Source organism: Euprymna scolopes, chromosome 29 (genome assembly GCF_053919585.1).
Source record: "Euprymna scolopes isolate OS-2025 chromosome 29, ASM5391958v1, whole genome shotgun sequence".
NCBI classification, from domain to species: Eukaryota; Metazoa; Mollusca; class Cephalopoda; order Sepiida; family Sepiolidae; genus Euprymna; species Euprymna scolopes.
The window spans coordinates 114,050,005-114,066,407 of record NC_136510.1 but is presented as its reverse complement, the minus strand read 5'-3'; the positions used below and the strand labels follow the sequence as shown (position 1 = coordinate 114,066,407).

Genomic DNA, 16,403 nt, shown 5'->3' with positions numbered 1-16,403 from the left:
AGTTGGAACAATTACATTGAAGGCATTGCTAGGGCCGCTGCAAGAAAGGTGGGCTCTCTCTACCGTGCTAGACAACTACTAACAGCCGAAAGTATCCTGTACCTCTATAAGGCCACCATTTGCCCATGTATGGAGTATTGCTGTCACATCTGCTACTAGTCTCTCGCTCCTTGACAAGGTTCAAAAGAGTCGCAAACCTGATAGGCCCTGAACTGGCATCTAAGCTTCAGCCTCTGTCCCATCGACGAAATGTTGCATCCCTCTGCCTTTTCTACAAGTATTTTAGTGGTGAATGCTCCGACTAACTGCAATCACTTGTGCCCCCACGACGTAAGCACCCTCGACAAACCCGACAGGCTGCTAAATCCCACCCCCACACTAGAGATCCCTAGATAAAAGATCTTTTTACTCCAATAGTTTCTTCCCCAGAACCGCTAGACTCTGGAATTCCATTCCAGGTTCCTGCTTCCCCAACAGTAATGACGTGCAGAAGTTCAAGTGTAACGTGAACCGACATCTTGCTGCCCAAATCCCTACATAGTACCCCAGTAGTTGTTACCCCTGATAGTAGCCCCCTACACCAAAGTGGCAATTGGGGTGAAAATGGAATAATAAAAAAAATCATGAAGGAGGAAGACGAAAATTCATGATTAAAGTGTTAAAATAAAATTCACAGGGTGAAGAGAAAAAAAAAAAAAGGAAAATGGGAGTCGGCTGACCGGTTTCGCCCTTGCTTTATCAAAGCTGTATCAGGGATTTGAGTGGGGGGGGGGGGCACGAATGGGAATCTAGATTATGTACAGATAACATTGCGTTATGTATGGGGGCATGGAGAACAAAAAATGCAATAACGCTATATTACTCGAAGATCCTAGAAACTAATTACACTCAAACGTAAGAGGCATTCCTTCTGCTTGCAGAGGGAAAGCCTTCTCAACCGAACGTGAACAGTCCCCAAGCTCTTTAAATGAAATAATGAGTGAGCATGACTCAAGATTGTAAAAGAATTCGTGCTAAAGTTCGCTGCACAAGACTGGTTTTTTATAAGGTGGTCATTAATTGAAGACCCGTATGTATTGGCAATTACGTCTGGTATGTCCCATTTCTGATTTTGGTAAGTACGTGTTGTTGGACTCTTCCATTTAATCTTAATGTTGTTCGACCCACATGGTTGGCACTGCAACTACATTCAAAATTGTAAATTACATTATTCTGATGAACATCTTTTCGAGAGGATGACATTAAAGTTTTCGTAGAGAACACAACACGTACATTTGAAGCAAAATAATTTTGCACTGTTGAACTGATTTGCTTTGCAAATTTCTCACTTACTGCCCCCAGCCAAGGTAAACGCAGATATACTGGACATTTATTGACCGTTTGAATTTTAGTTAGAGAGGACTCTGCTATTTTCCTTTGTATAACTGACCTAATCACATCCAACGGGCACCCATTTTTGGAGAGGGTGTCAGTAATTATTTTTAATTCCTCATCCAATTTTGATTTGGAGCAGATCAGAAGGGCATGATGTGTTAGGGTCCAAATTAAATTTATCTTAAGATTTTGGGGGCAAAATGAATTTCAATGTGTATACAGTTCCGTAAACGTGTTTATGGTATATTGATGTTTTCATTACCAATACATCAAGGAAAGCTAGGGATGAATTCGACTCTCCGTCATAAGTGTGCTGTAATGCGGGTTAGGGTTTTATTAAGGAGAAAAAATTATTTGCCTCTGTTTGTATATCGAAGAGATAAAATGTGTCATCCACATCGCGAATGAATGGTTTGATGAGTCCAGAAAGCAATTGCTCTTCATGGAAACCCACGAAAATATTCGCCATTATCGGGCCCAAAACTGACCCCATTGACACCTTTTATTTGCCGATACATTACATCGTTGAAGCTGAATTCAACAGATGTAGTGGCAAATTTTACCAGTTCAACAAATATGCTTTCAGAAATGTGAGGAGACGATATCTGACTACAATATAAAAAATCTGTACAGATATCTATAGTCTCTGAAATCGGGACGCAAGTAAACAGGTTGCTAATGTCGTAAGAACACATACATTTATTAACAACCTTAGACTTTTGAATAACGTCTGCAAAATGAAATGAATCTTTCAAACAGTATTTACTGTAATATTTTAATACTGGTTGCAAAATATTTAAGATCCATTTCGCAACTTTATGCTGTGATGACGCTACCATAGACAAAATGGACATTAAGGGAATTCCTACTTTATGAGTTTTCGGTAAACCATACAATCTAGGGCGGATCTATCCTGAGGGCCTTATCTCATTAGCTATGTCTGATGGAAGTACACCACTCTTAACCCACTTAACTAATTTCTCTTGAAATTTTGATTCTAAAGAGGTTGTACAATCATGAGTTGCGGCAGAGCCCAGTTTTATAAATTTATCCGTGTCGTTCAATATGGTAGACATTTTGTCGACATGATCATAACGATCTAGTATTACAACCCCTGAACCGTTATCTGGTCTAGTAATAACTAACAATTTATTTTTTCGCAAAGTTTTAATGACTGAATAATGCTCTTTGCGCCATTTAAACTCTGAATGGGAAATTGGTGTACTTGCATAGCTATGGGCCAGGTCGTTTAATCTTGCTTTTTAAATCCCTTACTTTAATTTCAGAGACTGAAAATTTTCCTGCTTGTGCATTGAGGACTTCAGAAAATAACCTCTCCCCGTTTGACACCAGGTAATGATATAAAAATATCTAAACCATGATCAAGTATTAATAATTCAGAGGTAGAAAGATCACGGGAAGATAGATTCAAGACGTTCTTGCCAATATTGGAATTGGTAGTACATCCAAATTTCTTGTGTATTAAATGCTGCAATTTTCCGTTAAATTTAAGAACTAGTTTTTTATGACCACGTTCTTGTAAAATTTGATAAAGCGAAGGTGAAACTGGTCAGCTGCCCTCTCCTTTTTTATTCTCTTCGCCCCGTGAATTTTATTTTAACAATTTAATCATGAATTTTTGTCTTCCCTTCATGATTGCATTATATATATATATATATATATATATATATATATATACATACACACACACACTTAAATAAGAATTAAGTAAATAAACTATTTAGTTTAGGAAGTGATCAGCAACTGTGCATCACCACAAAAGTAATGAAAGACCTATTATACCTTTATTGTATAATTTAAAAAAAAAAAAAAAAAATTTCTTCACAATAGAAATCTGGAAGAACAATAAGAGTGAAGGAACTGATTTGCCTTGTCACTGCCTCCGGTAACAGACAATAGAAGCTAGGAAGTATGTTAGCTGACTATAACCCGTTTTGTCCACCTGACATGAAACGTATTATATGATGCTATTATCTTTCAGTGACATTTCTTAGTGGCTTAGAAGCACAAATGTTTTTGAAATAAGTTTTAATTTTTCTTTTATTAAGCCACTAGCCCGAGTGTTTGGAGGTGTTTGTTGAGAGAGAGATAAGCAGGCTCGAACATGTAACGTGTCAGAGGAAAAAGTCTTACTGATGTGGTGGTGACAAAGGCGGTTGAAATAACGCCTTTTATGCGACATTGTTGCCGCAAGGGGTGAATGACTTGCGAAATATGTCAGCGAAAAAAAAAACGACCCCCTCCCTGTAGAAAAGTGCCCAGTTGAGGGTGAAGGAATTAATGTTTTTGGCCAATTTTATTATATTTATCGGCTGAAGGTCGAGCTTCAAAAAGATACCAATCTCGTGAAACTGTCGCCTCTGTTGAAAGTTTTTGCGAGACATGCGTGCATTCATTTTCACAAAGGGGTGAGATTTCTATTATAGACTAGTGGAGGTACCCGATTGTTTGTAGGTGTGAAAGAAAAAAGTGTTTCGAACCTGTGAGGAACTCGAAGGTGTGAAAGAAAAAAGTGTTTCGAACCTGTGAGGAACTCGAAGGTGTGAAAGAAAAAAGTGTTTCGAACCTGTGAGGAACTCGAAGGTGTGAAAGAAAAAAGTGTTTCGAACCTGTGAGGAACTCGAAGGTGTGAAAGAAAAAAGTGTTTCGAACCTGTGAGGAACTCGAAGGTGTGAAAGAAAGTGAAAAGAAAAAACTTTTACAGTCAATAAAAAAGTTGACCTGCAGCAACGAACGTTGATTGGAAGCCAGTTCAGCTTTGCCGTTTCTGGGGAAAACCAGCTTCCAACAAAAAGGGAGCATCCAAATGAATAGCAATTGTTTGATATGCGGGGTTTCCCCGACATCCTGCCATGAAAGGCTGGGTAGGTGCCTTTGCTTTAGTTTCACTTTTATACAAAAAAGACGCAAGAGGATGGAATAGCATGATCTAGATACAACGTCCCTTCTCAAATCGTAGATATTACAATCTAAAGAGTATATAAAGTTCTAAAGAATAGTAACCTCAGTGAAAAAAGCCTTTGTTCGACATACAAAAATACGGCCAGACTAGCGAGGGGTACAGAAAAAGCGAACACACATACATTTTTGCTTTTATATTTATAGATGGTCATAAAACCGTTAGCAATAGACAGAAGATAAGCTAATAAGAGAATGCATAAAACTTGGGAACATCACGATAACCAATACAAACTTTGGCGTTATCTCCCTTGCTCCCCCCCCTTCTTGTCCGTGAAATAGACAAGATAACCAGAATACGATCAATCTCATTAAAATTTGATTTTCCTTTTTGTAAAAAAAAAAACAAAAAAATAAAAAAAAACTACTTAATCAAAGTGAAATTTTTTGTATAAGATCTAAATTCCATAACAGGTACACAATATAATTAATTTTTTTTCAATATTTTCATTCTTTAAATGTCCTTGATTAAACTAAACATGTACCCTGATTTTACTTATGAGGATATGTTTCTATGGTGATCGAAGCTTGATGAATTACCATTCAAGAAAATCAATTATAAAAAAAATCCTTGTATTTCCTTCAAGAACTTAATCGAATTAAAACTTTTTTGTGCCACCTATTCCATGCGAGAGTGAAGATAATTTGATGTTCAACTTATCAAATGACTTTTTCAATTTTTATGTTCATTTGGTGTTAAATCGATTGAATTCTGCCAAACTGATTTTATCGGAGATATTTTGTGTTGGTAAAACAGAAAATAACAAAAACAAAAAATAAAGCCAAACAAATTTATATCCAAAAACTTTATTTGAAACTTGTTTAAAAATTTTTAATTGTAAACGAGACGATAATTTTGTTCTTGTTCTTTCCGTTGTGATTCCATTTGTTTAGAAATGTCTTGGACTTTTCGGTTCAATAAACCTGGAAATGAAAAAAAACAAAAACATCAAGCTACAACACATTAAAGTCACCAATTATCAAAGCCCAAACACCACTCGAGGATAAGGTTAATTGGTAGTGTAGTAATCGTTAAAGATGTAAATTGGGTAGAATTTGATTATTTATAGGGGCGGCTCAACAAGAACTTGTTTACATTGGATTTGAAGACTACCATGTTGTATTCAACTGGGAAGCAGACCAGCAGAACAATGTTTCACAAGCAGGCAGTTCTAGGAAAGAAGCTTCATTCATAGAATCTATGATTAGATTTAGTGGGGGGAAATTATTCATAGTGGTAGTAGTTAGTCGAGTGTTTTTCTTTTTTGTGAAAGATTGGAGTTCAGTGAAGCACTTGCCATGAAAATAACGATAGAGCAGAGACAGGCTTGCAACGTCTACTGTGGGAAAGAAGTTGCAGAGAAAAGAGCATCTACGAGGTTTCAAAGCTAGTTTTGGGTTCTATCAAGGCTGGATAGGGCGCACCAAGCAGCTCCTGCCGAGATGTGGCAACAGTATCCCAATTTAGGTTGTACTTGGCTCTTATACAGATAGAGGATTGCAGCGGTAGTGTGATATCTACTGGAGCGATAGAGTGATCCAATCATTTTTCCAGCGACATTGGCAACAGATTTGATGTGTTTCATTTCAGATTAGGAGTGAACGTTAGTCCCAGAAGCTTGTCAAGACATGGAGTTCTTCAAGACGAGACCCATTAATTTCAATTGGGGTCAGATGGATTGGTTGTTGGTTGTTTTTGTTTTACGGCATATCAACCTTTTTCAGGTTATTTAATGCCGAATCTAGTTATTTTGAGGAACGATTTTTAATGGAGTATATTTTTTTTTTTATGTCAGATTCTATTTAACCCATAGTTGGGACCCTAACAGGTACTACCACTCCGGGTCAGAGTGGACCTGGAAGCAATGGCAATTAAAGGTGACTCCCAAGGCCCGTAAGGTGGGGCCTCACCATCGGATATAGTTTTAGGTCATAACCAGGACCGGGGCCAGATGGAGGTCAGAGTGATTATGATGAAAGTAGAGAAGCTTAGTTTTTGATGCATTAAAGTTAACCAACCACCCTTTTCCCCATTGCACCACATTCTTAAGATCAGAAAGATCTTGGTTATTGTTGGTCTTTGAAGTGTTGCCATAGATTGTGTCATTTGCATAAATATTTATGAATGATCTAAGAATGTGATTTAGGAGATCAATGATGAAGATCAAGAAAAAGTCAAATTTTTTTCTCGCTCTGGCATTGATATTAAAAGCCTACTTTTTCTATTACTATTTAATTGCTCCCCATGAGAGCAAAATGTGACAAGGTCGTTTTTAATGTGTGGGGAAAACCAGCTCCCCCAAAATGGTCACTATGGAAGTAGGCAAAAAAAAGGAATTGCATTAGAAAAGTTTCCCCATCATTGACTTAGGACAAATCAACTTAAGTGTAGCATCAGCACAGATACTACACTTAGATCTTAGCCAATGGGACTTAACAGATTTTTTGAAGGGAGTGGTCATTATTTCATCAACTGAAAATGAAAAGGCTGATGTCAAATGTATTGATGGCCGAAATGTAGACTGAAATATCCATATTGCCCGCAAATTTTACTCAGTGAGTAGAAAATAATTAGGGAGAAAAACTTGTGCTCCAGTAACGAAGACGTCGTTTGGATTGTGAGGCAATGAGGAATTAATATAAGATTTTTATTCTAACGAATGAATGCGACTACAAATGTGTGCAAAACCTATAAAATATAATGTTTAGTAGTTTGACCATAAAGGAATTTACATGTTATGTCTGCAATTGCAAACCTGCAACGCTTTTATTTTTTCCCCACAGAAATCACGCACACATTTCCCACAGAGGGGAAAAAATAAAATGGAGCTATTTTATTTTGTATAGAGATGGCTACTATTTTATTATGTATAGAGATGGCTACTATTTTATTATGTATAGAGATGGCTACTATTTTATTTTGTATAGAGATGGCTACTATTTTATTATGTATAGAGATGGCTACTATTTTATTATGTATAGAGATGGCTACTATTTTATTTTGTATAGAGATGGCTACTATTTTATTTTGTATAGAGATGGCTACTATTTTATTTTGTATAGAGATGGCTACTATTTTATTTTGTATAGAGATGGCTACTATTTTATTTTGTATAGAGATGGCTACTATTTTATTTTGTATAGAGATGGCTACTATTTTATTTTGTATAGAGATGGCTACTATTTTATTTTGTATAGAGATGGCTACTGTTTTATTATGTATAGAGATGGCTACTATTTTATTTTGTATAGAGATGGCTACTATTTTATTTTGTATAGAGATGGCTACTATTTTATTATGTATAGAGATGGCTACTATTTTATTTTGTATAGAGATGGCTACTATTTTATTTTGTATAGAGATGGCTACTGTTTTATTATGTATAGAGATGGCTACTATTTTATTTTGTATAGAGATGGCTACTATTTTATTTTGTATAGAGATGGCTACTATTTTATTTTGTATAGAGATGGCTACTATTTTATTTTGTATAGAGATGGCTACTATTTTATTTTGTATAGAGATGGCTACTATTTTATTTTGTATAGAGATGGCTACTATTTTATTATGTATAGAGATGGCTACTATTTTATTTTGTATAGAGATGGCTACTATTTTATTTTGTATAGAGATGGCTACTATTTTATTTTGTATAGAGATGGCTACTATTTTATTTTGTATAGAGATGGCTACTATTTTATTTTGTATACAGATGGCTACTATTTTAACAGAACGGAATACAACTATCTGTCCATAGTCACAAAAAGTTTTTTTTATTTTTTTTTATTTTTGTTCTTTTCAAAAAAAAAAAAAAATAAAAATAAAAAAAAATAACGCAATGAAGCTACAACTCTGCGAATATTGTATATTTGTTTGACGGACAGAATAGGAGACGACCAATCATCGTTTATACATTCATAAGCTTTAACAGTTTGCTAATGTTGAAAATCTAGCAATAAACAATTACTTTAGGCATCTTATAATTTATAGGCAACAAGTGCATAGGGAAGAGGGGGTTAATACCTTACCTGCATTTTGATCGATCCAACGAAGTGAGTCCATATAAACAATTACTTTAGGCATCTTAAACGCCCCCTGAAGCGTGCTGGGCCCATAACCTCTAGAAGTGTAAGCCATTTTGACTTTCAGAACAGTTTCAGATGGTTCGCTGTTACACACAAGTCCTGGGAGGTGACTTGTTTGTAGTAGACAGTTCCACAGAACAAAATATTCTTACCGTGTCGAAACCCGGGAAAAGAACATGTGAAATTGCTCCAGAAAAGGTTTAATATTTATGAAGCAATTCTGGTTTCTGATTGGTTGGTAGCAGAACGTGAATTTATTTGATTCGTCAGTTCTTAGCAGCATCGTTTATAAATAGAATCGTCCGACTGTGTGGGATCATACCCCATTAGCCGTTCAAAATATTGCAACAATAGGCAACAAGTGCATAGGGAAGAGGGGTTTAATACCTTACCTGCATTTTGATCGATCCAACGAAGTGAGTCCATATGCGCATTCAGAATTTTGGTGATTTGATGAATCTAAAGAAAAGAAAATGAAATTTTTACACATCAACATTGGGTTTGTTTTATATATATATATATATATATATATATATAAAATGCGGTGAAGACAGAGATGGTTTCTGTTGCTGGATTCGGATCTATCAACTGGTGTTAATTGAGACACCCTGCACTGATGATTCCCAAAAGGATGAAACACTAGTGTCTGTAGGTATTTAATAATTATTATAGTAAATAATTACATATATGTGTGTGTGTGTGTGTGTGTGTGTGTGTGTGTGTGTGTGTATAACTATGTTGGGTTTAAAGAATAACAATAGATTAAAAACAAAATAAAAAAATCCATTTCAATTACTGCAAAACTGCTCTCATCTACAACAGCACCCGATGCACATTTGATTCAAAGTCGAACACATGTCTGAAGAAGGAAAATTTTCACAAAATATCATATGGAATTTCTATCAGACCACACTAAGAACACAATTCAATGTTAAAATTATATAAAAATGTAAATATGTATTTTATTAATAAAAAGGTTCCACTGTTATGCGTTTTAATTTGCTTTTGTTTGTGTCGATCAACTATGTATTGTATTGCCTTCTAGAAATCACACACACACACACGCACACATTCCAATTCTTACACACAGCATTAACAAATCGGACATGTACAACATGTGAACTTTTGTTCACATTTTCCTCCAAATATTGAAAAACAAAAACAAAACCTTTTGGGTTATTTTAAGTTTCATTGTCTCTGCATGACAAGTCTATAATGATTTGATTTCTTAGACAAAAAAACATTCAACACACGTCACAATTTTTTTTGTTACTTACCGGGTCAGTATTTTCCTCCGTACTGTTTGTGGTATTCAAATGGTCAATCATTTCCTTAAGGTCTAACACCATTCGCTTTAACTGACCATCAATATTTTCAGCCAACTGATAACTTTAAACAAGACAAAAAAAAAAGTTTAATGAATAATACTGAAATTACAAATATTCACAAATGTTGATTGACAACTAAAAAAAAAAAAAAAAAAAAAAAAAAAAAATTAGCAAGAGTACTTGCCGTTGTCCAGGTTCAAATTTAACTAAATATGACTTTATAGATATTGGGTTGTGAATTAAATTTCTAACATTTTTAATCGATTTTTTTTTTTTTTTTAAGAATCTTTTTGTAATCTTTTTTTTTTTTTTTTAAATAAATTTCCGTTTGTTTTCGAATCTTAAAATTCATTAAAATGTCAAACAAAAAAAAATTAGCAAGAGTACTTTGTGTTGTCCAGGTTCAAATTTAACCAAATACAACCATGTACGTTTCTAGATATTGAATTGGGAATTAACTTTCTACCATTTTTGTTTTTTTTGGAGAATTTTTTGTAATCAATCTTTTTTTATAATTTTAATAAATTTCCATTTGTTTTTGGATCTTAAAATTCATTAAAATGTCAAACAGAAAAAATGTGAACATGTTGAGAAAATCTTTTTGCTTTTTTATTTTTATTAACAAAATATTGAAAGTGTTTATCAACAAAATATTGAAAATGTTGTCGAATGTTGAGAAGTTGATTGTTATTTTTGGTTCTTGACAAGAATTCCCTCCCCATATTAAAAAACAAAAATAAAGAAAAACCTGTATGATGTATGTATCCATGATAAAACGAAAATATCATATTCCTAAAATCATATAAATTGATCAGATAATTTTATTTTTATAAAAATCATTTTTAAGTGATTAATGGAAATTCATATATATATATATATATATATATATATATATATATATATATATAATCCTCTATTGAATATTATATATTACAAGAAATAATTTGAACGGTGGAAAGTTCGCAAAAAAAAAAAAAAATAATGATAATGCTGTTGATCAAATTCCGTCTGTGTTTATTTACAATATACTGAACTGATATTTTGGAATTGATGAATGCCCTGGAAAAGTCACTTCTGATTAATGTTTAGTTTTAAAATATGCAAACAAAGAAATGATTTGCAACGATTTTAAATGGTACCTCTTTTATCATAAATTGAACTCATTAATAAGAGAAAATTAAAATAGTGAGGTACACCCGGGCTTCAACAGGGATCATTCGATTTGTAGTCGAATATGCTACCACTAAGTTATATCTCCGGATGATAATTGTTCTCTTTTTGTTAAGCAATGATTTGCTGGGAACTGAATCTCCTTAATTTTAAAAATGAAACTACTTGATCAATTTACATAATTTTTGGAATGTGATATTTTTGTTTAGTCATGTTTTGCATCATAGATTTTTAATTTTTTTTTTTTTTTTAAATTTAAGGGGAATTTCCAGACAAAAAGAATATCTTTTGTTTTTTTATTAAACTAAAAAAAAAAACAAACAAAAAAACCCCTAAAATTTTGAAGAATTTAAAAATATTTAAAAGAATAAAAAGAATCATTGGGAAAAGATTAAAAAAATAAAAATGGTTTTAGCTGTTTGTTGCCAAGGTCGCTGGAAAGATGGTGGGATCCTTCTACTGCTCCAGAAGATATCTCACTACTGATGCTATTCTCTATCTATATAAAAGCCAAGTATGTCCAAGGATGGAATACTGCTGCTATATCTGGGCAGGAGCTGCTAAAAACAGCCTATCCTGCCTTGACAGAGTACAAAATAGACTTCGTGGCTTAGTGGGGGATGCCCTTTTCTCTACCCTGCAGCCTCTCTCCCACAGAAGAAACGTTGCGAGCCTATCCTTGTTTTATCGTTATTTCCATGGCAGGTGCTCGTCTGAACTCCAATCTCTGGTCCCCCCTCGCCAATATTTCACGAAAAACACCCGTCTAGCTGAATCCACTGTAAAAAATTTCCCTCACTTTATATCTGTGCCTAAAGCAAAACGCGGATTCCATGAACAAAGCTTCTTTCTTAGAACTGCACGCCTGTGGAACTCTGTTTCGTCTGCCTGCTTCCCACCGGACTACAACTTGGATGTCTTCAAGTCCAACGTTAACAAATTCCTAATGAACCGCCCCCTTAAGTAAACACTTCATCAAATCTCCACGCTAACATAATGTACTTGCAATAACCCTTATCCCTGAGTGACTTCCGGGCCTTGATAAGTGGTGATCACTGTGTAAAAAAAAACAAAAAAACTATTAGAGTAGAAAGCTTTTGGGCATTTAAGGATGTTTCTAATTTTTTTTGTGTTGTTCACACAATCTTCTATATAAACCAATCTTCTTCCTCCATCTTTCCTCTTTAATTTTTTTTTTTATTCGCGTTCACCCCTAACAAGGCATATCGCCATTTGGACGTAAGGGTTATTATTTGGGACGATGCCTAGGAAACATTAAGAAGATATATTGATTTAAACTTCTGCATATCAGTGCAGGCAGAAAGAAAAAAGAGAAATATTTCATCCAATGCCAGTAGACGCAGGTGAAACGTGAACAAATTTCGCGGAATCTTCCATGTTTTTTTTCTAACGGCTGGAAATACTTGATGCTTCACCAAGGTTATCAAGGGTATTTTTATCGTGACGCTATCGCTAGATAGGGTGCCTACCTTGGCTTAAGATAGGTCCATCTACCCTCAAGAGAAGGATAGACCGCGCCAACCTGGTATTTTTACCTCAAGGTACATACAGCGCCTTGCCTTTCCAAATGGTCACCCATCTGGTGCTTGCTAGGCTCAATGTTGCTTAACTTTGGTGATTTGGTGAGAACTGGTGTGTCAACGTGATTGTGCTGTATATTAGTTGGTAGCAGGAAGGGAATTCCAAAGTTTAGCCGTTTGAGGGAAAAAACCATTAGAGTAGAAAGCTTTCTGGCATTTAGAGACCTCAGCAGTGAAGAGGTGTGACTTTGTTGCTAAGCAGGTTTTTCGGGATATGTACACCAAGGGGGCACAAGTGCAACGAGTTCATCAGAGCACATTCCATTAAAATACTTGTAAAACAGGAACAGAGATGCAACATTGCAGCGATGGGACAGGGGTTGGAGCTTGGTTGACAAAGTGGGAACTGTTAGATTGGAGACTCTTTTTTGGATCCTATCCAAGAGGGAGGGGTTAGTGGTAGATGCACCAGTCCAGATGTGACAACAATACTCCATGCATGAGCGAATCGTGGCCTTGTAGGGCTACAGGATACTCTCAGATGTAAGCAGTCTTCTATCATGATGGAGGAAATCCACCTTCCTTAAAGCAGCCTTCACAATATCCTCAATTTATTTGTTCCAGTTCATATTGCCTGCGAATGTTAAGCCTAGGAGTTTGAAGGAAGAATTCTTAGGTAGGGTGTTATTTGAGATCGGTGGTTAATTGTTAAGGGAGAGCAGCTTAGTCTAATATAAAATGTTACGGTCTATTTGTGGCCCCATTCCAGTATGGTTTGGAGGTCATTTTCTAACAATTCTGCCATTGTCTTAGATTTGTGTACATCCGTTCTTCCCCCGTGCATGTTATAGAGCTTTGTATCATCAGCAAATATACCCATCTCAAACACAATATTATCGGGGGGGGGGGTCAATAATGAATATCAGGAATAATAGTTGTCCAACGAACGACTCCTGAAGCATTCCCACATTAATGTTATACTGCTTGGATGAGCATCCATCAATAACAATCTGGATGATCCTACTGCCTAATAAGGATCTAATTATATTGAGTATTCATCCAGTTATACCGTTATCCGTTAAAACAGAAGTGCGGATAACCATGTACAGTGAATGAAGTCACAAAATGATGTCATCCATCAAACTAGAGAAAAACCTCTTTCCAAAAACAGACAATTTTTTTTTTTTCTTAACAAAATCTGACTCGTTCTGAAAAAAAAAAAAAAAGCAGTATCTGTCACTGTCAAGAAGGACTGATATAGAAAATGCATAGTTAAAGAAATGCGATGTTCGTACGAGATGAGGGGGGAAAAAACATTGCACGTACGTGTATTCCCGTTCAAGGTCTGCATGATGTTGATAGTTGAGTGGCGGAAGTTGTTCCATGGCACTTTCCAGGGGCATAAGCAAATCTTCAAGCTCTTTCTGTTGGGACCGGATGAAATCCAATTCATTATCCAATCTTTGCTGGTGAATCTTCACTCGGTCGACATCGTGATTCAAGAGGTGGATCTGTCGGGTTAAATAAAAGAAAATGTCATAAAGAATAAAAGTCCATGACTCAAAATAGCATCTGTCAACTCATCATATATATATATATTTGTTTACCGTTTTTTGGGAAAGAATTCCAACAAAGTGCTCGATTACAAAGAAAAAACCTTTTTTCGATATAAGAGCTTAATATTTATTTATTTAAATGTACCGAAGGTCAGAAAAACATTGGTACCGTCGGTTTCCTTTCCAGCCTAACATAAGGGCGACCAGTTAATGGTGAATCGTAAATAATGTTAGGCTCTCGTCAGCCATGTTGTTTTTTTTAATTTATATATTTACTTATTTCCGTTTGTAAAAAAAAAAAAAATTTTGAAACAAAATATCATACAATGTTACCAACAAGAAACAACATGGCTGACGAGAGCCTAACATTATTTACGATTCACCATTAACTGGTCGCCCTTAAGTTTGGCTTGAAAATCATTGATCATCCTAAGCAATATCGGTCATTATCATCAGAAATGATCGTTGATCATCATTATCAATCATCTACAGAAGCAATTATTGATCATAATCATCATAAGCAATATTAACTATTATCCTAAGCAATGTTGGTAATTATTTTAAGCTATATTTATCATTATCAATACTGGTTATCATCATCATCATCCTAAGCAATATTCATCATCATCAATACTCATCTGAAACATAATACTGATTATCATCAGCATGAGCAGATGAAGCAAAAATTTGTAAAAATTTGTTTTTAAAAAAATCATCTAATATATATGATGACATCTTGAAACAGCTCATTTGAATATCAGTTTTTCAGCAAAGCAGTGTCACAGATTTGAAACCTGATTGCCAAATCACTTGAAACTGTGATCAGCAGTCACAAATCTTTTATGCTATCAAACTTTCCCTGAAACAAAAATTTTAACATTTTTTTTGAAGTTACACTAAGACTACAAGATATTCCTAAGTTTTTTTTCACAAATCGTCAAAATGAAATTTTTCTTAGTGTGTAAAGAACTTACATTAAAAATATGTTCTGAACCAATGTCCATTTTGATTGTTTTATTTTTTTCGTATAGAGGTAAGCAATGTCGCAGGTGAAGTAGCTGAAGTTACCAACCTTTTCCCCGTTATCAAGAAGCAGTCGATCCCAAGCGTTGACTTGAGTGGCTTGATGAAGAAATGCCTTTTCCTGTTCTTCCAGTTCCAACATCCATTTGTTGATTTGTTCTTCCAATTGACGGAAATTTATCTGAGTTTCTGCGGCAGGGGTCGTCGTGCCCCCTAGAAGACTGCTGGAAAGACAAACATTTAAGCTTTTTATTTTATGCTTAACAAATCAACACTTTGTTGGTCATTTAGTATAGACTTTGGAGTCTCGAATATGAAAATCAAGTTCTTGTCCAAAATTATACCTAAAAATACAGAAAAATCTGTGTGACATATATCTATGACAAAACAAAAATATCATATTCCAAAAATCAGGAAATTGATTAAGTAGTTTTATTTTTATCAAGAAAATCTTTTTTAAGCGATTTATGAGAATTCATAGGCATTACAATATAAATCTCTCCAGTTTGAATTATTGAGTTATCCGCTCTCTGGTTACGTGTAAAATTTGATTTTCTTAGTTAAAAATAAAACTTGATCACTTCACATTATTTTTGGAATATGATATATAGGGTGAATTCTAAACAAGAACTAAAAAATCAATTCTGTTTGTGTGTTCAGTTAAAAGTTTGAACTACACAAAACTAAATTCCAGAAAACTTTCTACTCTAATAATTTTTTCACTCAAACAGCTAATCTTTTGAACTCCCTTCCTGCTACTTGCTACCCTGACTGTAGCGACATGCAGAAGTTTAAATGTAATGTAAACAAACATCTTGTTAATCTTTCCTAGGCATGGTCCCAAATAGTAGCCCCTTACGTTCAAGTGGCGGAATGCCTTGTTTGGGATGAACGTGAGTGAAAAAAGAAAAAACGTCTGATATTCTTTTTCAGCATCACCTGAGAGAAATTATGAATTATATATATTTTTTTTCAAGTAATTTTTATCATTTCAAGGTCATTATCATCTCTGTAGATCATTCGTGTGAAATAATATAAAACACTTAGTGGTTTTTAGGGGAAGGGAAATTTAAGAGAGATGGCAATACGAGAGGTAGAAATTAAATTTTAAAAAGTTAGAGACATTTTAGCTTTTCAATTGTCCAGAATTTTCCCTATATTAAAAAACAAAAATAAAGATGTACTTGTGGCCAAATGAAAATATCATATTCCAAAAATCATATAAATTGATCAAGTAGCTTTATTTTTAAAAAGGAAATAATTTTTAAGCAATTAATGGGAATTTTTAGGCATTAAGTTTGAATTACTGTTAGGTTATCTCGCTTTGTTACAAAAATTTTCAAAAT

The 16,403-nt window shown here is 34.6% G+C and overlaps 1 protein-coding gene across 2 annotated transcripts in view; it reads right to left on the bottom strand.

Moving 5' to 3' along the window:
* Positions 1–5,144: 5,144 nt before the first annotated feature.
* The window catches only part of LOC145252819 (uncharacterized), a 32,251-nt gene continuing 20,992 nt past the window's right edge, over positions 5,145–16,403 (bottom strand). Inside the window, exons 7-11 of one of the 2 annotated variants that reach the window (XM_080112791.1) lie at positions 15,107–15,281; positions 13,805–13,989; positions 9,717–9,828; positions 8,832–8,898; positions 5,145–5,277 (exon numbers count right to left, since the gene is read on the bottom strand). In XM_080112791.1, coding sequence (XP_079968917.1) covers positions 5,186–5,277; positions 8,832–8,898; positions 9,717–9,828; positions 13,805–13,989; positions 15,107–15,281 — 631 coding nt within the window. In that variant the 3' untranslated portion in view covers positions 5,145–5,185. The remainder of the gene's footprint in view (positions 5,278–8,831; positions 8,899–9,716; positions 9,829–13,804; positions 13,990–15,106; positions 15,282–16,403) is intronic. The other variant, XM_080112792.1, reaches the window with a different exon arrangement.